Source organism: Epinephelus moara, chromosome 10, assembly GCF_006386435.1.
Source record: "Epinephelus moara isolate mb chromosome 10, YSFRI_EMoa_1.0, whole genome shotgun sequence".
Taxonomy (NCBI): Eukaryota; Metazoa; Chordata; class Actinopteri; order Perciformes; family Serranidae; genus Epinephelus; species Epinephelus moara.
In genome coordinates this window covers 26,458,224-26,484,168 of record NC_065515.1, presented here as the reverse complement: position 1 = coordinate 26,484,168, position 25,945 = coordinate 26,458,224, and the positions used below count along the sequence as shown (strand labels likewise).

General features: G+C 40.0%; 1 protein-coding gene across 2 annotated transcripts; it reads right to left on the bottom strand.

Moving 5' to 3' along the window:
* Positions 1-4,396: 4,396 nt before the first annotated feature.
* dmrt2b (doublesex and mab-3 related transcription factor 2b) lies at positions 4,397-8,788 on the bottom strand. 2 transcript variants are annotated; one of them, XM_050055046.1, is made up of 3 exons: positions 7,725-8,788; positions 6,448-6,550; positions 4,397-5,480 (listed from the first exon to the last, which is right to left on the bottom strand). In XM_050055046.1, the coding sequence occupies exons 1-3, from the start codon at positions 8,109-8,111 to the stop codon at positions 4,627-4,629; spliced, it is 1,344 nt and encodes a 447-aa protein (XP_049911003.1). In that variant the 5' UTR covers positions 8,112-8,788; the 3' UTR covers positions 4,397-4,626. The 2 variants fall into 2 exon arrangements, with proteins under 2 accessions (XP_049911003.1, XP_049911004.1); XM_050055047.1 differs by having other exon boundaries at positions 7,746-8,788.
* Positions 8,789-25,945: the final 17,157 nt, after the last annotated feature.

The window sequence follows — 25,945 nt, the reverse complement described above, 5'->3', positions numbered from 1 at the left end:
TGGCAAATAAAAGAAAGCAAATAAGCATCCCAAAATATCAAACTATTCCTAACTCCAAACTATAAGCATCATTACGACTCATAATACACTCACACTGTTTTTCTGTTGGAATGAAGCAGAAATGCCATGATCATCCATGAAATATCCGCATTGATTCTATTTTCTTTGCTTTTGTTTGGTCTGTTTTTTTGTGAAATCATCATCCTTGACTTAAGAGCACAGCCTGACCTGCACCGCATGGAACCCGTCTGTGCTGTGCAGACGGACTTAACTAGGTTGTCTGGTGTTTTGATCTATTGATCGTGTCTTTTTTGTCTGTCCATCTATCATTTGTATGAGTCATTTCAGGTTATATCTTGAGCACTGCTGGTCTGACACTTGCATACTCACGTACACATTTTTCCACACTCCAAAAACTCACTCTTATTTGATCACTAAAGGTCAAAATATATAGCACAAACATCTCTCAGATATCACTGTCAAACTTGCACCGAACTTGATGAATGATTCTTGGCACTGTTTCCTAGTGTCTACATGAGTTACATCACTAGCTGGAGGGGGTCAGTATAATTAAAGGTTTCAAACTCTGAATGGCTGTACAACAAAAGGCTCATTTTTGATGAGCGTTTAAGAGATAAAGGAACATTTTTTCACCGTTTGGCTCTAACTGTGTCTGAGTCATACCTGAGAAACAATGTTTACTTTTATATACTTATCCTTTCTTTTATTTCGCGAGGTCATTGCATGGCATTGAAATGATTGTGCGGTAACTGAAGAGATGCCGCACTGGAGATGCTTTCATTACCGGCCTGTATCCACAAATCAAAGCAAGATTGCTGTACCCATGTCTCAAACACACACACACACACACACACACACACACACACACACACACACACACACAGCTGTAGCGTAACATTACACCAGTGGCTACCAAACACCGGAGAGCATGCAGGGCTGTTGCAGGGCAGGGTGGGACAGGAGAGAATCCAAAGTGCGTGGCAAGCTGGCATAAAGATCAAACGCTCTGCTATGAACCCTCATACTCAATGTTGCAGTGACTTTGTTGAAATACATAGAAGGAATACTGCCTGGAGTTTAATGATAACATCCATCAGCACACCAAAGATAGCACCCTTACAAAAAACAAAATAAAAAATAAAAAAACAACAGCTAACAAATTAAGTCGTGCAGGAAATATCTGTCCTTGGGAAAAGTGACTTTAAAATTATCTTGACTGAGTGAAAAAAGCCAATTAATGTTACCCATCAAGTTTATTACAACCCTGACACAACTCACACTGAACAATTAACACTGTGTGCATGAGCTAGCAAAATATAAAGAATTTTTAATCCTGTGAGTAAATGTGTTTTTATGCTATATTTCATACACTACTGTACCTTTAGAATTTATTCATTACTGTCAATTAGTTTCAGTATTTATAAGAAATGTGTAATTGTATTTTAATTAGATTTTAATGCTAAGAATAATAAAACACTAATCACTCTCCTGAGCTGTTAAAATAAGAATTTAACAGGAAAGAAACATATAATTGACAAAAACAAACCACTCCTACATCTCTCAGTGCAGAAAAAGAGTTGCACCTGAATATTTGCAATAAAGTACAATTTAAACTGTAATTAGTTGTTAATGTTACCTTGATTGGAAGGTATGAGAGCATTTAAGAAAAAATGAATAGCAGGTAAACCTTCAGTCACTAATGGGGCTGCTGTTTCAGTGACATTTTGCCACGCTTATACACCACCTCCATGAGACACAATTACTATGACACCTCCGACTGGACCGACCAGATAACCATTAAAAGATAATTTGAGCAGGCATGCTGTTTCTATTCAAACTCAGTATGCCCGAAACAGGGTCCTCATCAACCTGGAGAGTTCTTTGCACTGTCCAAACATCCCATAATAACACTATTAAATTCAGATAGCGGCTCTCTCAGAAGTGCCAAGGGAAATGACCTTGCCACACTAAGACATATGCTTTTAGTCCACTATCATTCTGTAATGAGGAGAGCTGGCAGGACGATCAAAGGCTTTCCACTGAACCCTGATACTAAATGTTGCTGATGATATGGCCAAGGGGAGACTGATACGTACATCATACCAAACAACTAGAGAGGTCTGGCTGCTTCAGTCAGGTCCTGGAGGGAGGCCGGAGTCCTGCGAAAAACTTACGTGAATGACAATTTACCTTCCCTGCACGTCTGCCTTTGCACACAGCTTGTGTAAACACTGCAAGGTGGTAAAGGAAATGAAGGCAATGGGAAAACAAAGATCATTTCGATAGTTCTGCACCATGCAGCTGGAGTGTGATGGCTTCACGCTAGGCCAGGAACAGGCCTATGGCGGCATGGGTGAAGACCGCAATACTTGGTTATTGATGGGAGGAGGGAGGGGAAAGAACCTCCTTGATTGAAATAACAGGGTGGAGGTGAATGAAAAGAGTTTTAAAGGAGCGGGAGCACATGTAACCTGTGCGCTAGCTTTTTGTCATGTCTCACCCACCCGCCAGCTCGTCTCTTTATTTTCTCCCAATCTTTCCAGTTGCTGCTGCTGATAGTCTCTATGATGAAAATATGAAGATCAGAGTTACAGGGAAACGCCAGAGCAAAGCTTTTCTACCCGAACACACTGAAATCAATCCTGCTGAAATGGAAATGAGGCACAACGAGAGAATGAACAGCAGGAGCGCCAGAGGTGGGCGACAAAAGGCAGGAGGGTGGGGGGGGAGAGGAGGGTTTGGGCTGTTACAAATCCAAAAACATGTTTCAACCTGTTGAAACTGCTTTGTCAGCAAACTGGCCTGAATCCAATAACCCCCCCTCCCCTGTTCATGTGCTCTCTCTCTCTCTCCTTCCATCGCTTGAAAGGGAAATGTTAATAAACTGGCAAACGTAGATCGAATCAAACCTTTCCAAAGAGCACAGAACAATAAAGCTAATCTGTCCGTCCCTGGCACAGTGCTAACAAGAACAGTGGAACGTGAATGGCATTTTAACGCAGGGTCTCTATCTATTAAGCCGCCACACACCTCGTCTAAGGGCACTCCAGGATGAAACATGGGGGAACTGGATAAATGAGCTTCTCCCCAAGCTTTGCCCGGGGGAAAATTGATTTATATCCTCTGTGTTATTCTTCACAGAAGTCATTATCACCCCTTTGTGACTGATGCTCATCTTTTTATCATCATAGTGAAAATGGCAATTGCAGTCTCTGCAAGGAAGATGTTTTAATATAGAAAAAAAAATCACTGCAGATGGTGTACATAAAAAAAAAAAACAATGGCACATATTCAGTGCTTTTCAGGCCCACAACCTCATCTTCCTTTGTGCCAATCTCCCCTCTCTGTCTGTCGGTGGAAAGATGAGGAGAAAGGTATTCTGATATGCTGGTAGATTCCAGCAAACAAAGACACGGAGCAGCGCGCTATCACCTCTGTGTTGACGCCACAAGGTCCAGAGTTGTCAAAAGTATCTGACCTCCATCTCTGCGAGATTACAGCGCGGAAAAAAAAATAGAGGGAGAGAAGAAGTGGAAAGTGGATAGAGATCAAATGCGTGTTCAAACAAACTTAACCTGCATCAGGCTTAGCATACAATAAAGAACAATGTCGCCTAGGCAACACTGGCAACACTTGGTGAATGCTCCTTATCTTCCCTCATTCTGTTGGTGAGATGAAATGATACTCTATGAAATATAAAACTGCGTTATATGATCAGTAAATTTAAGGGTGTACAATCATAATGATAGACTGCAGTCTGACAAAATGTCAACAGTAGAGCTCAGCACAAAATAATGACGACATATTTCTTGCTTTGTGAAAAAAAAAAGAACAAATGCAGAAATATCAGTTATGTTTCTTTTTTTTGGCTTCAGTCAGACTTTTCTGTTCTATTACAGACAGTTTTTGGGAAACTCTTTGCACATTTTAACTGTCTTCTTGGCAAACCACCTGCTTCCCCCTCATGTTCCTCCTTCCAGTGTTAGTTTTCTTAAGAGTTAAAAGAGATTTCTAAGCAGCACCTGGTTTGTTTTGACACAGCAACGCCCGAGAGCCAGCCAGCCACATCTACACTTTGATTTAAGGATCAATGCATAAAGTAAGAAGTGGGCACAAGTTCAAACACTACTTGACTTTTTCATCAACTTTGTTTTATAGATATACTGTATATTTCGTCTTGCAGGAAAAGAGAATATAATATGATTGATGTGCGGGGGGGTCGAAGCAGAGTGGCTCGGGACCGCACTGCTGACAGAGATGAATAAGAAAGGATTGCATTTTTAAAATTGTATATTTGTACAAAAATATGAGCAATGTAGGCAGACAAGTGAACATATCGTAATCAAGCACATATATGTTTCATTGTTGTGTTTTTAATTATAGTTAAAATATAGCGAAATACATTTATATGAAAATAAGAAAACAATATAAAGACTAATTCGTGTTCTGGAAATGGTTCATAAATATTTCACTTTAAAGCAATCAGCCCTTGTCAAGAGGAGTTTCAACCGGTAATACAGCTAGCAGTTTTTATATTTATTCAATCAACATGAATTCATAGTCCGCACATAAACAAAGTGCACTATGCTGCGTTCAATTTGCCTGTCAGGCCCTCAGTAGAGCCTCCACAGAGAAAGGTAATGGCCTCACAGTGGGAGTCCTGACTGAGCTGCCATGAGGGCTCTTGACAGAGTCGGCATGTGGACCTGCCTGGTCGGCAGGAGTGTCTGAGCACCAGCCCTTAGCTGTCAGAGGCCTGGGATCAAAAGTCCTGCTGGGTGCACTGACGTCTGGCCCGCTCGGGATACCCTGATCTGTTCCAAAAATAGAGCGTGAGATGGTTGAAGAGCCATTTGAGTCCATTATTTCTGTTGCTTTTGAGTGGGATTTGACAAGGTCTAGACCTGACAAGGTGCTGCCATAATGTTTGAGTCTTTGTTGTGATGGTAGAGACATCAACTCTGGTCTGTCTTTCTTCTCACAGTCTTTCCAGCTGTTCTGCACCTCCTCACCCTCCCTGGTTTGCTCTGAGCTTTGGCTTAAGAAGTCATTATAGTCGTCTGCGGAAGACCTACTTTTTAGGTGGAAGAACTGATAGAACTGGAAGTCACACTCATAGAGAGGCTTATATTTATACACAGGCATGTAACTGGGCGTCCCTGCAGCAGTGGGGTTCTTGCTGAGAAGACAGCAGTGGAGGCTTGGGGAGACAGGTAGGGGCGGAGGGTGAAGCATGGGGACGAGGGCGGAAGAGGAAGAGAAGGAAAGGTCGCTCTGCAGCTCTCTCTGTCTCAGCTCCCGCTCCAGCATCACGTTCTCCAGCTCCTTGTCTGCGAAGGCTCGCCTCTTCCTCATCCGAGCGCTTATCGGGGGACACGTGGCGTGTGTATGGTCGCGCTGTGTGTGCTTTGACCAGGAGGAGGTGTTGTCCTCCAGCGGCGGCGCCACTGGTTTGAGCCCTGAATAAAAACCAAAGCCAGCCATTATGTATCCATATATTTAATTAATTTATAAATAATGAAGTTGTTCCAACCAATTAATTGTTATGTTTATGTTTGGGTACTTTGTTCTTTATTATTTTAATTACGCAGTTGGTTAGCGGTGTCATTTTTGTTTTACTGAGAGCACAGAGAGGCTGAGAGAGCTATAAAGAAGACAAAGCCTCCAGCAGGATTTGACCGCAAGCCAGCAGGTATTAATACACGCTATGTATTACAGTAATGGCCTGTTGTTGTGAAATAGTGAAGGCACAGTGATCAGATTGGTTGAGATAAATTAAGTGCATGTGTAATGTTGGGTAATGACATCCAAGACGAAGTACTGGCAGTGTGGGCCTAAGCAGGCCTTCAATATGCAGTTGAAGTCAGAGGATATGTGAAAAATGCATATGTGTGTTATGGAAGGTTTGTTTGGTGACGTTGTGGGGACTAACGTCTGCATGAGGACACAGCTGGTCCCCATAAACTCAACTACTTATTATGGGTTAAGACTGTTTTCTTGGTTGAGATAAGGCTTGGTGGGCGGGTTATGGTTTTGTTTAATGTCAAGCTAAACTTCCATTAAAATCAATGTCCTAAAAGATTCTATGACACAGTGATCTGATTTCTGTATTTTTTTTTTTCAAGTGAATTTTGCTGCACTTCTACTCCTAAAGAGGTTACTGTGACATGTAAATGTTCATATGTAAAATGACATGTAAATGTTTTTGAATCACCTCCTTCACTAACAGACGACAGACCAAGTCGATCACTTCATAATGTTACATGAATTCTAACCATTCAGTGCATTAACAGCAACAGAGCAAACAGTCAAAGTTGACTTCCACAGTTTCATTTGATTTACTGAGAGAATTTAACTGCACATTCTATCACAGTCTGGGAAAAAGGGAGGACATTAATGAGAAAGGAGATGTTAATTAAACTTTACCCTGCAGGATGCTCTTAGCCAGTATGCTCGGTTCGGCTGCTCTGCTGTAACGCTGATATGCCGTCCTCCGCAACGGACCTGCACACCTGACCCCCTTCTTACCCTGGGAGAAACATGGGAACAGGAATTAGACATTTGGACATAATCATGATATGCTGAGAGCATGCCCCAAAGGTAATTAAAGAGAAATAATACATTATGTAAGAGGCAAGTAGAGCTCTTTGTGATTCGAAGATTTCAGACGGAGAGATATTTATCCTGTTGACACTGGAAGAATATAGATAAAAGTATAAATGTAAGTCATTTTGAATAAAGGAGCATCTAAATGCCATTTCATGTACTATACTTACCATCGAAGTTAATGTTTATAATAATATTATATTGATATTATACAAACAACAATGTATTTATATGATACAATCTGAAAATATGTATTGATGATAAACACTTTATATTTAAGAATTCAACATTTTGCTTTCAGTTGTGGATGCAGATTTCTGTTGCAAATGATCTTATTACTGGAATGAACTACAACACAAACTAAGACTGGAGACAATCATTTCTTTGAGGGATGTGTAAACTTGTGCTTACTCATTTTTTTTTTATGAATGTTTTAATTCTAATGGCTGCTTTATGAGGCTGAATTGTCTTGAGATGTGTTGTTATGTATATCTATATACTGTATATAATAAAATCTTTCTTGTTAAAAATATCTATATCTCAGCAAGACTTCAGTGTTTAAAATCTGATGAAATTTGTACAAAAATTGTGGATGTGTTTTGAATTAATAAATAACATAAAATAAATTATAAAAAAAAAAACAACCAACATTTGAGTTTTAGTCTGAAGTTCTGCATCCTGCTTGGGTAAACAAAATATTGAGCTTACAGTATGAACTGCCCTGGGCCATGATATTGTCAGATTAGTTGAAAGTATGGATAACTTTATGGATATGGATAATTAGCACAATAATAATTGTGCAAATTCAGATTTGCAGCTTTATTTCTAAACACTTCTGTACAGTGTAAAATATGTATCTGCGATTTCTCTTCAGAATATTCAATACAGCTTGAGAAAATAATGTAGTGTTACACAGCATAGCTTTACATCCTGATCTTCAGTCTACCAACATGTATGAGCCACTTGTATTTACCCCATATTTGAAGCCTCGTTTGTTATAAATCTGGCTATTAATGACGAGTCACCCCCTGATAATCATTTACTAGAGGTCATGGTGTACCCATCTGTTTATTCTCCATCATTTCTCCATCACTGACCTGCCCTTGTGCTCTCCTCACCTCCGCAGCTTGCTGCCTCCTCAAAGCGACCTGCGCTGCCATGACGCGCTGCCTCTCCACCACCAGCAGGCAGCAGGCACAGCGACAGTCCCTCCAGCGGCAGAAGCGTTTGTGGCCTTTCAAACACGAAACGACGCCGTGGTTCCGACAGCGGGCGCATTTGGGGCTCCGGGTCATCTTGCGTGGTTTGTGCTGGTGGCGCTCTGGAGACGGGGCCACTTTATTCTCCCCTCCGTCCCCGCGGCGGCCGCATTGCCCAGCGCATCCGTCAGGACTTGTCACGTCAACAATTTCTTCGGATTTTAGTACATCGTCAAGTTTTGCTGTGGTCTCCAGCTGCGGGCCTCCTTCTTGCTGAGAGGACATCTATGACTAATAACACCGGAATCTCACTTTTAATCCGTGATGCAACGTGGCTGCTAACGCTGACCAGACTTTTACGCACAAGATTAAATGGATTTTAAATCAAGATACAACTGAGCAAACGTAACTATGGTAATTAATTATTAAAGTAGAATTACTCTTCGAAATGAACTGTCTGCCAAAACGCTCGTCGCCTGCTAAAAAGTCAGGAGAGCTGATATAACAGTAGTTGGGCTGTTTTACGCACGCATTTTAAACGTAGAAAAATAACAATTTCAACTCTGCCGCACTGAAACATAACACAAATGGTATACAACAGGTTCTCCTAACATAAATAAATCACCTTCCGTAGACTTAAACCAAAACGACGCATTAAGAGTGAGATTCCGGGCTAAGAGAGGCTGTGCGCCACAACTTTGCAGCAAACTAGATCCTATTGAACACCAAGCCGTGAGGTGTGGTGTCCTGCTCCAGCTTGCTGATACATGACAGAGTTTTCAAGGTGGAAACTTTGCAGCCTACCGCCAGACGTTTGAAATGTTAAGCCTCTCTCAGCTGCTCTCTGACGCTGTTTCCAAGAACAGGCGGATAATAGACCGGGCCACAATGCCGAGCTCCTGGCGCGGGACCCGTGAGCAAAGATTTGGGGGAAGCCCGTTTGTCCCTCTCCCTATAAACCCCTGTACCTGCCCTGCCCTGCCCTGCCCTGCCATGCCCACCTTCGAAGTGGTTTCTCATATTTCAGTGGCGATTTGGGATCTTGCCAGACCCACATCTCCAAATTCTTCTACACAAGAAATCCTCGTTTGAAGATAGTAGGAAAAAATAAGATTAATCGACGAACAAATGCGTGTAGACATTTCAACAATTTACAAATTACAACAATGGGAGTACAACCACCAGCAGCCATAAAAATTATTATTATAATAACAGTAATAATCCTTTCAGAGAGGGACCAGGCGAGCTTAAGAGCAGGCTTACTTTAAAGCATACAGTTATATGTCCGTAAGGATGCATATATATGTGAGCTGTGTGTTTTACCAGCCTGATACGATATGCACTAATTACGCACGCGCCTCAGGAAGAGTAGGCCAGAGGCGAATGACACAGACAGAGAGACAGAGAGAGAGAAAGGGAGAGAGAGAGAGAGAGAGAGTGATAGAGAGAGAGAGAGAGAGAGAGAGAGAGAAATACATTTTCATATTACCTAGGAGTAATACTCATGCTCATATTTATTCATTATACTGTTAAATAATTCAATGATTTAATGGCTCTCTTGATGTTTCTAGTGTCACCATTTCTGGGCCTAAAACTGAATAATCAGAACCATTGAAATACATAAATATTCCCTCTTAAAACTTGTTTGGGTAAGCGTTTTTAACACCGGTTTACTGAGAGCGAATTATTCTAATTCTCACCTTTTTGAAAAATAATATAATTGTATGCTGATGTCAGGTCATTTATTATTTGATGGTAGTAATCGTTACCAATACTGATTGTTTATTATGGATACAGGCTGCCCTTGGACTGTCATGTGTGGAGTAGATGACGCACACAGCGGAGTTCATTGGAGGTTGCTGCACTCACCTCCTCACCAGCGTACACTTAATGCTAATGCAGAGCAGTGTAGTGTTATGCATAAAAAGAGCTGATGTTTCCTTGACCTAAAATACAGCACCATAGACTCCACTGAGATGGTATGAAAAGTGTGCTCCCTACTGGTTGAGTTCTGTAATTACACCCAGGGCAGTTTTTCCAGGGTAGAACCAGTCAGGGATAACTCATTTGTCTGATTTTCATTTTTATCATCATCCAAGGCGACACAGGAAGAAGGTATTCAAGTTATTTTTTTAGACTGAGCAAAGCACACTATTTTGCTCTCCTCCACGGGACGCTTCAGGGCTTTATCACTGAGGATCCTGACAGGACTAACTCAGGTGCTTCTCCACTGCAGCACCTACAAGTTTGGATAACTAATTATCACAATTTCCATTTCACGCTTCAGGCAAACAATTATTAACTCATTATGTATATGACTGAAACAGCTATAAAGGTATTTGAATTGCACATGCTTGCTGCACAATGTATTACCCCAGAGATATTCTCTCAAAAAATATTGTATGTAATATATGCAAAGTTTGGATTTGAATATGTAGATGCGCTGAATCATTAAAATAAAAAGTTTTAAATATTGATTCTTGTTGGCTTTTATATTTTTAGCTTTCAGATTCTGTCATTGTGGGGCTTATGCGTTATTAACTGATGCCTACATCACCATAAGGGCAAAGAACCAAAGTATGTGTGTATGTGTGAAGGTCAAGGTTTCACCAATATTTATTCCATGAGTAAATTTACAGCGAAGTTATAACAACTGTAAATGCACCAACAAGGTCAATATTATATGAATGTCTCTTTTTTTGAGTGTGACTTCCTCTGAAGACTTTTAAACATATATACAGGCCTTTACTATGTATATTATTTTTACGCAGCATCTCAGGCTCAGGGGCTCAGATGGCAAAGGCCCATCACTTTTAGTCGTGATCCTAGACTTAGCCATGGCCAGAAGTGCCCTGCCAGGAGATTTCAGGATGTTGTCAGCTCGTAAAAGGTTAAACGATCAGATATCAAAGATGTAGGTAGGAGCCAGAGCCAGCTGAGCCTCAGAATATGATCACCAAAGTGATACAACCAATTGATACAGTGTAGCTATATTGTGATGATCTGACACTTCGTCCTTTTCAATAAACTGACATCGGATTTCTACGTAATCTGGAGGTCTGCCATAGTTTGGTTACTGACATTAAAGGATGGATATTTGCAGGTAAAGTGGTAAATATGAGAGGAATATCTATTTTACAAACCAGACACAATAATATACTGTCTTGTTAATGTCAAATGTCATTATTCAGATAGAGATAAAACAGTGGTAGGGTAAAAGAAGCAAACTTGATTCAACTAGTGGTAGTATCCCTTCACTTTTCCAGAGTGCTCCAGCTAAAACTCAAAGGGAATCTACAGAAGATCCTGAGAGCATTTTACTCTTGGTGAAACTCCTCCTTGTCAGGTGAAAAGCAGCAGCCACGCTGACCCCATATGTATCAAAGGACGCACTCAAAGAAAGCAAGGGAGGCAATATCAAAGGAAGCTTTCCTCGGTGGACTTCAGTACCCGGGGGGATTGACAATAACCAAAGGCCCTTCACACCAAGCCCAGAATTTTCTCACAAAGAAAAAAAGAATGGTGTCTTTCATACAGTCTGAAGCAGTCGCAATCTATTTCTGCAAAAGTTTTCTAGCAAAATTTGCACTGGACTTCATGTGAGTACTAAATATTCATAAAAATTTAACCCCACTTTGAGAGGAGTTACAGACATTGCAGTTTCTGGATCCAATGAAGACAACAAATAAAGATTTATTCATTCATTTTCCGTAACCCCGTATCCTGTCAGGGGTCGCGGGGGTGCTGGAGCCTAGCTGACATTGGGCGATAGGCGGGGTACACCCTGGACAGGTCACCAGACTATTGGGCTGACACATAGAGACAAACAACCATTCACACCTACGGGCAATTTAGAGTCACCAAATAACCTGCATGTCTTTGGACTGTGGGAGGAAGCTGGAGTACCCAGAGAAAACCCACGCTGACACTGGTAGAACATGCAAATTCCACACAGAAAAACAGAAGTTAACTTTGTACAAATGAAATGTTTATGCAATTAATGCAAAATCTTAAAATTGGATCATTTCCATTAAAAAAATTAAAATGTGCAGAATTTTATTCAGTCTTGATCCTGATGTAGAATTCATTATTTTAATAAAAAAAACTGTTAAACTGTTAAACATTAAATAACTTTATAACAGTTACCAGGTCCCCCAATTTAGCATCCATTAGGGCAGAATATAAACATTTAATAAATAAGAAAATATGTTTTTTTTATATATATATACAGTATATATTTGGTAAAACTATGACTCCTCCTGTTGCCATCCACAGGATAATACATGACAATATAGTAATGAATACCAATATAGTAAAACACTGTTGTAATTACACAAAATATGACTCAATAGGAAAAGGTATGATTGTGGACAAATACTGCACATTAATAATAAACATTTAAAATGTCCTTATAGCTGCACTACAGTGTGTTATAGTGTATGGAACCATTTATTAAATGAGCTCTATATGATAATCAGAGCATTGATATAGCAGCAAACAACTATTTGCTGTGTAAAGATATAGAGTAGTTAATAGCGTCTAGAGCAGAGAATGAAGTCACGCTCCCTCTGTGTGTTTTACTCTAAGCTTCTCTTAGCCAGTCCGGCTATGTGTGCATGTTAGTGCACATGAGTCCTGTGTGTGTATTCCACTGGCTGGCGAATTGTCACCGCTCTGCACTGCACTTTTACAGTGGATACCGCTGATACTGGGACGGTGTTGTCTCGAAAGCATAGCACTCACCCTCCAGTGCTCCTTGCCTGGTTAACACCATTAGCTCTGTCAGTACTGTTGCTGTTGTTAGCACTGCTCAAACTGTTAGCACCATTAGCTACAACTTGCTGGCCCAACGACCTCCCTGTTGAAAGCCGAGTGCAGGCTTTGACTCATATATGCTCTGAATATTGTATAGAACTCCTTTAAAGGTACACTTCTTTTCAATGTTAAATGAGAGACTTAAAGTAAAACGTCTGATCATGGTAAACACATTATGGTTAAAAGTACTTACTTGCAAAACAGAATCAAACAAACTGATAAGTAGAAGGTGGGATGTTATCGTGCTGTCCTATAACAAAGCCGCACATTTTGTACACTTTTGGGCACATTTTGTCCAAATTTCCTTTCAGGCTTTTTTGCCTCTTTTGTGCAGAGGTATAACAACATGATGCTACTGCTCGTGAGAACAATATGTGCCTTGGCACAAGGTGTTTAAGCAGACCACAAATGCTCTCAATTTTCTGTAGAGAACAGTCCACAGATGGATGAATGGGTGCTTGGTACATAATGGTTGGGACATGCATGATGTTGTGCAGTATGCTCATGGAAACCAGGTAAGTACCCCTCTTATTAATACCATCAGCTGTGTTGCTGCCTGCAGCCGAGTGCATCTCTCAAAGCCTGTTGACTCACAGACAAATTGACTGTCATCAGCAGTGACATGGTGCTCTGGCATTCCTGTCACACGCCCTCCTCCTCTTCCCTGCACTCTCTTCTACGTCCTGCGGTTGTACTGAGAGTTGTGTCCATCTACTTCCATTTTCGTGGCAGAGATGGAGTTTGACAGACTCCTGGGCTCCCACCGTTCGACCTGCCAGCGTGTCCTCCTCCATCTGCGTCTCCCTCTATGACTGACGCCCTCAATCGACTTGTGAAGGAACTCAAACAAAGCACAAAAGGCAGACAACCTGTAAGTTACACTCAAGGACAAGAGCGCTGCACCAACTTTATGTAATGTGCTGAAGTTTAGAGAAGGAAAACAGAGGAGCTGGGAGGCAGGGTGCATTTTCAAACAAAATCCTGAGCTGAATGTCAATTCACTTCAAAGAGAGAAATAAAAAAAGACACCGGGCTGTGTTTCACGGTGCCTTTACACAAAGGCTTTAGCACCTTTATCCACCCACTTCCAAAGAGCTGGAGACACCTTGGCACTTATCAGCGTAAGGCAGAGGCCATTAAGCTGACAGTTTTTCCAAGGGAGGTTTAACCTGCACCTTAGAGAGTATTTGAGTTTGTCAAGCCTGTTAAGACAGAACAAACGCTTGCTTAAATAAATGCACTTCTAACCTCATCATATTAGACACAATCAGGTTGTTTTGGGGGAATCTTTTAAATATGCAGCACACAGCATTAAAAGTGTCGCAACAACACAAACACTGAGGGCTCAAATACTGTAGAATCACCGACTTTAACTTGTCCCAATAAAGTTTTTATATAAATATTAAACTTTGGCAACAGATGAACTGGATCGATGCCTCGGGCGATACTCTCCATGTGAACTAACAAATGCTTGGCCTGGCGGGCAGTACAGCAAAGAGAAGATCTGTGGCTTTTATTCTCCCTTCAAAGAGGTCAAATTGTGGTCAAAGAGGAGCGTCTCTGAACGGCAACGGTTTGCAAGTAGACCATAATGCATCAGACTAAATATCACCCTCAAACTCACCTTTGGAACATTTTCTTTTCAGCACTAATGAACCGTTTTCACAGTATCATACTGCTACTCATTATATTGCATGTTGTTCTTTTCCTTCCCCTTGTTCTCTCTATATTTCTCCTTCATTGTCTTCTTCTCTTTCTTCTCCTTCTTATATTTTGGATGTATTGTCTTTCATAAATTGATGCTACAGTCATCATAACCAATGGGTAGCAGGCTTGACAGTCAGAGTTTAGTTAGTTAGTTGTTTTAAAGTGAACAACACTGGGCGTGGATACCAGCAGTAGGTCGACATCACACTCTGTGATGTGATGTCTAGACATCACAGAAGGGCAAAGCAGCTCCCAACAGAGCTGGTGACAGGATGATGCTTTGTCTAAGGTACAGGGTGTACCTGATTTATCATATCAGAATTATGTTTGCACAAGTGTGGGCAAGAGACATAAGATAGTGGGGCAGAAAATATATCTGGTCAGAGATAATGTGATGAAGGTTTGATGTTTTAATTGGAGCAGGAACAGGCCTTTGTTGGTTTTTCATTAAAGATTACATGTTTGTGTTTGTGTAAATGATAATGCAGGCCCAAGTCATGCTGAATGGAATGTTAAGGCTCTGGTTCGGCAACCTAAGCAAACGGAGAAAATGAAAGAGACTAGACTTTGTGTTTAGAATGAGTCATGTAAGAACAGAGAAGGATTTTGTCTGTGTCTGTGTCAGTGGGTGTGTCTGTGGCTATAGCTGCTCTGACAATAGTTACATTTGAGTCTCGATGACGTGATGCTTGATGACCCGCGGAAAATCCTCCAGGAGCCAGAAGTTGCCCCCTCACGGTCCATTTGAGCCGACACTTTGCGCTGTTGGCTTCAACATCTCCTTCTGCCCTTAAGTCCATCCTGTCCTTTGTTCTCTCCTTTGTTCTCTCCTTGTTCCTCATCTCCATGTTTTTCCTTATAGTCTATCATTTTTCTGTTTTTGGATCTTTGTCATTATTGTATTGAACATATATCATCGAATCAGTCATGCTTAATCGCTCAATTTAAGAGAAAGAAATCTGAGATATATTGTGTGCTGGAAATAATTTCAGCAGCGCTAATTTCATCAGCCGTCGAGCCAAACGGCAGTATGGTAAAAAGAAAAATATATTATTTACTCATTCTCAGTCAAAAGATAATTCTTGTTTGTCCTTCACAGAATAGGCTTTTAATTTCACATCTTCACTAAGGTCAAAATATGTTGGTTTCTATTTGAAGCAGAATGATAAATTGAAAATGTGATTGTGTCTTTTTAGCCTCAATAATGAGTTTGACAAAGCAAAGCCAGCAGCAATTAAACACACTGAGGATCCAAAGATAGAGTGGCTTGTATGCTGTACAGATTGCGGAGCCCTCTGAGGGATATTAGGGATTTTGGGCTGTGTGAATAAAAATGACTTGACCACTGTTGGTGTAGCAGAGAGACATTTAGGCATCTCTATTCATAGCAATACATAAATCTGTTTGAATGACTCAATCAAAATGAATCACAGTGTGCCGTCATAGATTATGTACTCGCTGGATTGCACAGCAGGGGAAATGAATGAAAACGGAATTAATGAATTGTGACAAGTTTGTCATGATCTCATGAGCATAAATGAAGACCAATGAGGCAGTGTCAAATTAACTGACCTAGAGGAAAATATTTGGCTTAAAAGTCGTAATGCACATCGTCCACTCTGTGACACATGCGATTCACACACAAAGCACTCTGGATTCCTCTTTAAGGTGACTTTCTGAACACAAACAAAGCTCCCTCTGGACCGCCAATGATCTGGGGACGTGCCACATCACACAAACTCACAGGCCGTGATCAATGTTCTATTTAACACGTCTGGTTTCAGGCTGAATCAATGCAAGACAGGTGATCCCTGACCCAGACACAGCAGTTTGTTATCTCTGCTGAATGAATTTAACCGCTCTTTGCCATTATATCTCACCATGCTCCTGAATTCTGCACAGGGAGCACCCTGACATTCTTTGTGTCTCTGCGTTGGCTATTGATTTAGTCTGTTTCAGGCTCAGGTTAATGAGAGCTTTTAAATAATGCAGACACAGCAGCGCCATGTACACCGCATCTCATGCCCGCCCCCCTTTCCACGGACGCCCCTTTCTCACTTTTTTTTTTTTTGGTCTTTTCTTCTTTCCTCTCCTCCCTGCCTCTCTCATTAGCATTCCCTTCTTTTCCCAAATTCATTTTCTCTGGCAGACAACATCTGAGCATCCATCGGGGTAGGCTGAGGAGGGCTACCCCCTCCACGATCCTCTTCCTTCCAATCTCGCCAGCTCTGATCCATTGTCTTCCTGACTGGTGTGGGATTCAAAGGCACACCTTACTCCCAGAGATGAGATACTGGTGCTGCAATAACAGCAGAACAAGAGGCTCCCAATTTAGTTGCTCCCTCTACCTCCCGTATCAGATTGGATCTGTTTCTACAGGTTTATTGGCTCTTTTGTCTTCCAGGATGTCTTGGGCTATCTCACTGAAGGTGTGGTTTTATGAATTGTAAGCAATATCCCTTCAGACACAAAGCAAAGCACTGTATTGTGTAATTACTGTAGTGTAATGAGCCTCCAGATGAATAAGCCCCTTTTAAACAGCATTTCATAAAACACAGTTCTGCGAAGCATAAGCAAAAACACAGCTGAATAAGTTTCGACTAATTAAAAATAACCACAAGTGCTCCGTTTCTCTTGCTTACCTCGCACTTTTCCCAGAGAGATGAGCCCACTTTTGAGGTGGGTGAGATAAATATTTCAAATATTCAAATCCTCAAAATATTACTCAACTATATTTACGACAAGGTCTGAAAAGTAGAAAGAAATACACCCTGTTTTTGCTTAAAATAGCAAGAGGTGAATCTGAATTCCTCAGTACTTATTATAAGTTATTTGTTAGTCAGGAACTCAGTGGATTTTGCTTACGGTGGAGGTGATGAGGTCCCTGGCAGATTCAGCAGAGGCCTCTGACAGATGCTTTGCAATGCAAATCACATCATTATGACAAAATGTGAGATTATTCTTGGATGTCTTTTGGCACCAGGGAGCTGTAATAAATGGCTTCTAATGTCATTTTATTCTGGCGGGATGCACACACTACACAAGTACACAAAATCTAATAAAGATAATCACGACTCTGCAGGCTTTAAAAAAACACTGAAAACACAGTCCAAAACATCAGCGTTATTCACAAACAGATGGCCTTCATATATCTCTCTTCTGAAAGTGTCGTCAGATGCTTATTAGAGAATAATAATTGACGTTTGGCTTTAAATTGCTTTTGACAAGCAAGAAAACAGGTAGTGGGAAGAGAGAGGCAGATGAGTACATGCTAATTGTGAGCCTACTCTTCACATCCACGTGTTTGATCACGATACGTGTGTCAGAGGCATGCAGAGGTTGGGATTCTCTGCACAAGCTGCGTTACTTTTGCGTCTGCCCCTGCTGCTTCTCGCACACTAGAAAGCTTAGCATCTTCTCGTCTCTGCTCTCTGCTGACTGCCTGTGACAGCTGGGGAGAATGTATGGAGAACAGTCGCTGGGGGTACATTATAGATGCTCTCACGCTTCACTGTTTCTTCCATTAAATCTACTCATGAATCAAATTAGCTTTCTTTCCTCATCTGTCACTTTTTTTTTTTCAAAGCCCACCAAAGGCGCTAGCCCCATACTGTGGCCCGATAAATGCTATGACGGAATGAATAAATGGAGTTTTACATTAATAGAATAAATAATAATAATAGTGATATTTCGGAGGAGGGGGGCACAGCCTAATAAACATCTACTGTGGCTGCTGGAAAGCTCATTAGCATACAGAAATATTCTTTTCCACTTTATTGCGTCCTAATTGTTGATTTCTCTGACTGGATGGCTGCCTCCCCCTGGATAATGATGCCATACCATCCTCCATATGGGGAGCCAGTAAGAGATAGAGAGGAGAAGAAAGAGAAGGAGAGAGGGAAGACATAAGGAGTATGGGCACTGAAGAAATGGAAACTATAAGCCGTTCATTTACACCTCCCCCCTCCCCCACCATCTTTCTTTTGACAGTTGAAAAACAAAGTGTATCCTGGCTCCAGTGTGCGAGCAGGAGGAAGAGAGGAGAAATGGAATAAATATGGTGTAAGACATAGAGGATTGGACATCACAGCACTTTACTTTGAAGATGGCTACAGACGGGACTCATCCGGAGCCGCTAGGATTCTTCCAGCTTCAAAAGAAATGAAGTAATAAATATATGATAGGTGTCAACCGAGCCAAAAACAACACTGCATGCATTCCCACTATAAAGAGAGCCACTTGGGCTTTAATGTATCTTTTATACATTTCAGTCTGTAGATGCTCTTTACATCATATCTCCAGTCCCTGTCTTTGTCAAAAGATGGTGTGTCCGATGTTTAAGTCCAACTGAAATTAGAAATGGAATCGTCATTTTTGTGTCAACAATATGAAAGTCTGGTTAATGTTTTCTCTCTGTAAGTTGCTTCAGAAGCTAATGCATCAAACCAACAACATCTTTGACAATTTTCCTTCATGTGCAAATATTTTGCATTAAGAATTTACATACAGCGGGTGTGTACTGTACGCTACAGTGGAAAACAGAAGGTAGAGGTTTGGGAGGTGAACTGAAATATACTTTTTTTGCTTTCAGTTGCATGCTTTCTTCTTCTGTCATTTAAAAGTGCATGACTCAAATGTCAATTAAAGGTTCTTGAGTGTTTTTTTTTTTTGCTAATGTTTGTATCAAAGTACAGGATGAATATAAAATATGGAGGTGAAAGAGCAGCTAGAGAGGAGCTTCAGTGGGAGGAGGTAATGCCTGCAGAAACTCATGCTACGCCACATCTTTGGCTGATTGCACAAAACCCCTTAAGTTGAAATTTTCTTTTAAGTCCTAGTTAAGGTTTCTTCAGAATAAAGTTGGTTGCACAAAACACCCTTAGGTCTTCTCCTTAAGGATTCCTTAAAATGTTCACATAAGTATTCTTTGGTTTTCTTAGCTTCTTAGTCTTATACTTAAGGAATTCATAGACCATTGCACAAAAGACCTTAGCAACCAAAGCAAGGTAAAAAGAAAAGAAAAGAAAAGAAAAAAAAAACCTCATTGTACCTCTGACTTTTTCTTAACTGCAACATGACCGACTTTATAGTGATAAATAAAAAAAAAACTAATGTATCCTGAGAGGAGTGTTCTGAGGCCAGGAGAATCCAATGGATACCCTTTTGATTTTACACTATATACGTAACTGAATTAGTTTACATTGCGTCTACCTACAGCTGTTTTCTGTTTTCTGGTATTTGGGGATCAAATTTACTATGTAGTTTGTGCTTTCTATGATTGTATTCCTCCAGAAATATAATCTTTTCCTCCCCTGACCAATATGGCTTTCTTGTCTTCTTTTGTTTCTGCTATGTTTTTCCTCTATCTAACTTTAACGCAACTTTGTGAGACGAAAACAGGCATCACGAGCAGGAGTTCAAGCAAAGATACAATCTCCATGGACACTTGTGCCGCTGTCTTTCAACACAGGAATGAGTTAACATTTTTCCTTAACTAAGAAAACCTTTAAAGGAATTCTATGCAACCGTGTAAGTCCCTCAGCTAAGGAGACATTAAGCCTTAAGTGTCATACTTAAGGAAAAAAATTAAGGTGTTTTGTGCAACTGGTCTCTTCTTGTCATCTATACCTGACCTACCAGCAGAAGTCAGCACAACCCAGTCGACACCACGGATAATTTACATTTGTGTGTTTCATACATATCATATCAACATTTTTAAAGTGACGTAGTTCTGATTATGTGTATATGAGTTGACTCAAGGGGTGGAGGAGATGGTGGATGGTGTGACACCTATGCAAGACGGTGGCTTATGGCTACAAAGCTACAGACCACAAAACCCATTGTTTTTTAGCAAGACATCAGCGGTATTTCCAGTGACAGGATGACATCATTTATAGGTACTGCCCCAAACTGTTAATCACTTTTATAATGTGACAGTGCTACAGTTACAATTTAGTTAGATTTTTTGTTTTGGAGGATAATCCCCCAGCATTAGATGGGCCACTACACAGAGAAGTACACTGAAAACTATTTCTATAACTATTTTTGCTCAAATTTTTAGTTAAAGTTAAAGATCTAAGACTTTTTATGCACACATAAGACTTAACTCTATCAAATTTTGTTTGCAAGTTTGTTTAAATCCATCTTTGTGGGCACTTCCACAATAATCCATCCACCTGAACACCATCATAGGTATGCCCTGGGATGGTCACAATAGTAAAGGCCACTCTTAAATGTGCAGTATATCTTGACAAAACAACATTTCCTAGCATTTTACATGACTAGCACTACAGAAATGCATTATTTTGGTCCCAAATTCCCCCAATGAATTGGTCGGTATCTGCTGTGACAACTATTTGTGTCATGATCCTGGGTTTTTGTTTATATTCTGCTATCCGATGGACTTTGTTTTGGAGGTTTCTGTTTCTTGTTTCATGTCATTCATGATTAATCTGCTTCCTGATTTATTTTGTGGATTCTCTCCTCATGTGTCATGTCTGGTTTTACTTCCTGTCTTTGTGTGTTTTCCCACCTGTTTTCTGTCACACCTGTCTTGTTAGTTCTTCCCTGTTCCCAGAGTCTTCCCTTCACACCTGTTCTGAATTAGTCTCCACCCTAGTGTTTCCCTTCACACCCTTGTTGTTAGCCAATCCCCATTTCCCTCCTTTTGCCTGTGTCCTTCTACTCCAGCTGTGTCTCATTCTTGTGATGAGTTTTCTGTGTATAATATACCTGTGTGTTTCCCTTTGTTCCTTATCAGTTCGTCCTGGGTACATCCCTGGAGTCATCCCTGTGTTCTTGGTGTTGTTCCAGGTGTTGTTCCAGGTGTTGTTCCATGCTCAATATCCTGCCTTTTTTTTACCTGAGTTCAGCAAATTATCTTGGTTTGTTTTTCAGATTAGTTTTTGTTGTAACTTTCAGTTACCTGCTTGTTTTGGATGATTTTTTTTTTTTTATCAGCTACATTAAAGCTCGCTTTTCGTGAAAACTTCAACCTGCCTGTTAGTCTGTATTTGGGTCCTCCCTGGACTGTTTTATGACAATTTGCCCCATGCAGTGTGACTGCAGAGTGAAAACATTGAATTTCCCCTCAGGGGGATTAATAAAGTAAATAAACTAAACTAAACTAAACATCTCTTTTACTTAGAGTTGACAAGGTTTGATTGTAGCCTTTGGAATATTGGCCCACCTGATATGCTGCATCTTTCTGGTGGATGGATTATCTTGGAAAAGGAGAAGTGCCTATAATTTGAAACCAAAAGTTTAGTGAAATAGGTCCTTTATGTGCATTAAAAAGTATTACATCTTTACTTTAAACCTTTGAAATATGGAACCAAAACAAAGTGTTGTATTTAAATTTTTGTTCAGGGTAAATGCCCACACCTGAACCTGGGTCTCTAATGCAGTTAATATGAGTTTTATTGGGTGTTACGGTAAAAATGAGTAATGTTTCATAACCTAAGTAGCCTACATAACCAGGTCCTGTTTAACCAGGTGACTTCAACTTTCCCACCTCTAAATTACTCAACATGGTAAACAGGAGACAACTGTGTACAAGCAGCACTCTGTAAACATCACAAGAAGACAGCACTGATGGAGTAATGTTAATGCACCTGCACCTCTGCTTTTACTCCCTTCACTCCTGCCCCTCCCCCATCCTGGCCACAGTTTGCCCCGCCTGGCTAAAAAAGCCTTACCTGAGGTGTTTGGCTTAGAAGCTGCATGGAGGCCTTCAAGGGCCTTTGATGGATCCTGGTTTCAAAGACATCAAAATCTCGGGGATAATATGGGTTGATCTCGATTCTGGCAAATAAAGAGACAATAACAATTTCATCACAATTTCATAATGTTTGAAGTAGTTGAGGTGAGCTTTATCGATCTTTCAAGACTCTTTAACTGCCTTAAAAGTGAATACTTCAATCATAAGTAGACATCAAACACTATTTTATTTCTGATGTTAGAGTCATATTCCCAACTTGCTCAACAGCTAATTCACCCACACGTAGACAGATCACAAGTACATCTACAGCACACATACATATCCCCATCAGTTATTTCAACCAGGAGAGACAGTTTCATCAACTATTCATCACTTAATTCTGTATTTATTTATGATACGGAATAATTTGGCAATAATCCTGGCTCACAGTTTTGGCTCTTCATAATTAAATGAACATGCAGCAAAACAGGTGCATTTGTGTAGATATTAAACTGGCTCACAGCCTGTATTCTAGTTGATACACTGAATTCCTGCAATTTAGTAGCTGAACCTGACCTCTGACCTGCTCAAAGATGGGATGGTTTCAATGAAATGTTCCCACAAGCAGTAATGGATCATCACACAACAAATATAAAGTCATTCTATTCAAATGAAGCCGCAGACAGCCGAGCTGCTGCTTTAGAGTGAATCTTTGCTGATTGAAATATCCCTGCTGTGAGCCAAGTCAAACAGTGGAGAATGTATTGCACCTGTGTACGTCTGCTAATCTGTCATACAGACATTAGCATTTAAATAAAGTTTTACAGCTCTGTTGAGAGAGATATTATAGTTGATAGATGTGGCTTATTCTATCAGGAACGCAGCAGGAAGGGTGGGCCACTCCTCATCAGGAGAGACATGGCTGGCTATTATTAGTGACAGAATGCCAGTTTGTGTGTATGAGGATGTGCAGGACTGTAATCCATTATGTTGCACGGTAATACAGACTGTTTAACACCCCGTCATCATCGAGACGTAGGACAATGGGGCCGGGAAGGTACAATGGTACACCATTTTACAAGGACATGGGTTTTGTCTCAACACTGGCGGGGAGAATCATATGGAAGGGGGGTGTGGGAGTGCTCCCCCAGGAGATTTAGAATATGAAACACTTTCAGTATCCTGCACTCTGGTGAATTTTTAGTCACTGATTTGTGTGTTTTCTGCATCAGTTGATTGACGATAAGACAGTAATCCAAAGAATGACATGCTAAAGTAAAATACTTATTTCCAGCATGGTCCTTGGTGTTTACACACAAGAAACAAATAAACAAGATGCAGACAAACTCGGACTAAAAATACATACAAAAAAAAAGACACCACTTAAAACAAAATAAATAAGAAACAAAACTGCTGTAAAAAATTATCCAATTCATCAATAAATATCCACCTTGTTCCATAAAATCTGCTTGATATATCAGTTAGGGTGATATTGTGTTTAATTTTGTCAAAATAAAATCCCCTGCTTCTTTCATGTTTTTATTTTATTATTTAAGGACTGAAATGAAATACTAAATATAATAAAATATAAAATATTTTTTAAAATATTAAATATTAAAATATTTTAAAAATAAAATATACCCAAAAAGTGGCATAAAAATAGAGGGGAATCACAAACTAAATAAATTAATGAAATGTTAGAAATAAAATCATCTTCTCACATTAATAAAAACATTTTAATGTATTAATCTTCGTGGAGTTTAACGGTGGTTGGCCCACCTATACAACGGGGCATTACCGCCATTTAATGTATTATAATAATAGAGTGATTTTAATAGTACTCAAAGACACTTTACATAAGTTAGAAAGTAGATTTTAGAAAATAATTAAGTGACTATCAATGTCTTGGTCAACAATTAAAAGTAGGGTTGTCAAATGGTTAAAAAAATCAATCTAATTAATCACATGCTCTGCGATTAATTAATCTAAATTAATCGCCAACATCAGCTTTTGCTGTGAAAGTATTTAAAATTTCAATTCGAATGAATTTTGGCAGACGTATCATAGTAAAGCTGCTGGATTTTGGACATAATTGTCCCCCTGTCCTTTACCACCGAATCTGGTCTGCAGTCCACTGCAATCCATTTTGCAAGTGGAGGTAGTAGTTTGGACCTCCAGGTTTGCTGCTAAATGATATTTCAGGCTTACTCCGATGGCACAAAAATTCCTTACTGCAGAAATTGAAGAGATAGTGCCCCTATCAATAGTTCCATCTGGGCATTTTTTAAATGTGAACCTTCCATTTATGGGGCCGAGCAGTGGCGTCTTGTCTGCTTCCATCATGTGACAAAGCCACTGTGGCCTACAGTAACGTACCAGGTCAAAGGGCACCATGGAACGCGATTAATCAGCGTAATTTTTTCTTATTTTTTTTCTGGGATTAATTAATCGAAATTAACTCACTATTTTGACAGCCCTTATTAAAACTTTTCCTTTTGAAGCAGCCATAACTAGTTTATTGACAATTAAAAAATGATTGATGACACACTAAACACAGCTGTTATCCTACAGAATAAACAAGCATTGATGAACTGTTTATACACTTGTACAAATCATTCACGGGCTGGGTTATTCATGAGTTGGGAAATGCATGACGACATATAGATAATATTATATCTTAATATTTATCTTTTTTTATGTGTATATATGTAAAATATTCCTATTCTTTACTGAAGGATCTGTTACTCACTTTCTTTCACCTGCATCTTGTGGCCTTTAAGCTCTCAACTATTCATTCCCTATTGATATAGCAGATTTGTTACAAGAGTTACAGTTGTTGACAAATGTATTCATAAAGACTTCAATATGTCCATATACCTATCTTCCCTATAATGTGTTATAAAATCATTAATAAATTGTTTATATACAGCTGATATAGGGAGGATTAAACTGAAGTGTTACTCAAACATACATAAGTTTACTTGTGTATGCTGTGTTTGCATACATTTACAAGCTAACACTGTATTAGTATTACATACATATGTAATAAAGTATTTATGTGCTAATGTTGCCTCAGCAAAGATATTGGACCAGCTGATATATGGTACTGATCCCATCGCAGGCTTTCTGTTTCATCTTTAATGCGCAGAGGAAAAAAGAAGAACAAAAAGCAATGAAAATAAGGCAAGAGCTATAAAATTGAGAGACTAGCGGAGCAGGGGCAATCCACAGGGAGAGAAAATGATAAGAATGGAGAGATGAAGGGGCTTGAAGCTGAGGCTGGTGGTTGAACTGCTCGAGGAGGAGGCTGTAATGGCCTGCTAATAACTTGGACAAGTTGGCGCCGCTGAAATATGGATAAGACAAGAACTGCAGTCCACTCATAAATACCATTAGAGAGACTTGGGTAGGTGGGAACAGTAGGGTGAGGATGAAATGAGGAATGGTGACGGATGGAGTGGAGGGTAATTACTGTGAATGGATGGTGAGAGGAAGGGTAAAACAGATGCACGGAGTGGAGGAATTGGAAATCGGTTAAAGCTGCATAGATGAGGACGAAGGCTATGATACTATAGCAGCTGCTGGTGTGGATAAAGTAATACTGTAACTGGGAAGTCATTATATATCCCTCTAATGGATTTAGATTGTAGCATATTAAATATTGCTAATTAAATTAATGTAGAATATCATATGAATGGGAAACACCCCAGTTTTACACATCAACATCAGTTTACTGGTTTAATCATGGAGAGAACTCTGTGGTATAATGTCCTCTGTGTCTCTGGAGGAGGCTTTCCCAAGTCTGACAGACTAACCACAGTGGTTTAATTGGGATTATGCGGGTTTGGGCTTGAAGACAGCCAATTTCAAAGGACCTGAAAAACCTATTTTCTACATC

Excerpts from the sequence above, each read along its gene's own strand:
- dmrt2b (XM_050055046.1), bottom strand. The coding sequence starts at position 8,111 with ATGTCCTCTCAGCAAGAAGGAGGCCCGCAGCTGGAGACCACAGCAAAA. Across the intron at positions 6,551-7,724 it reads TGAGGAGAGCACAAGGGCAG|GGTAAGAAGGGGGTCAGGTG; the intron begins GTCAGTGATGGA and ends TGTTTCTCCCAG. Across the intron at positions 5,481-6,447 it reads GGCTAAGAGCATCCTGCAGG|GGCTCAAACCAGTGGCGCCG; the intron begins GTAAAGTTTAAT and ends GTTTTTATTCAG.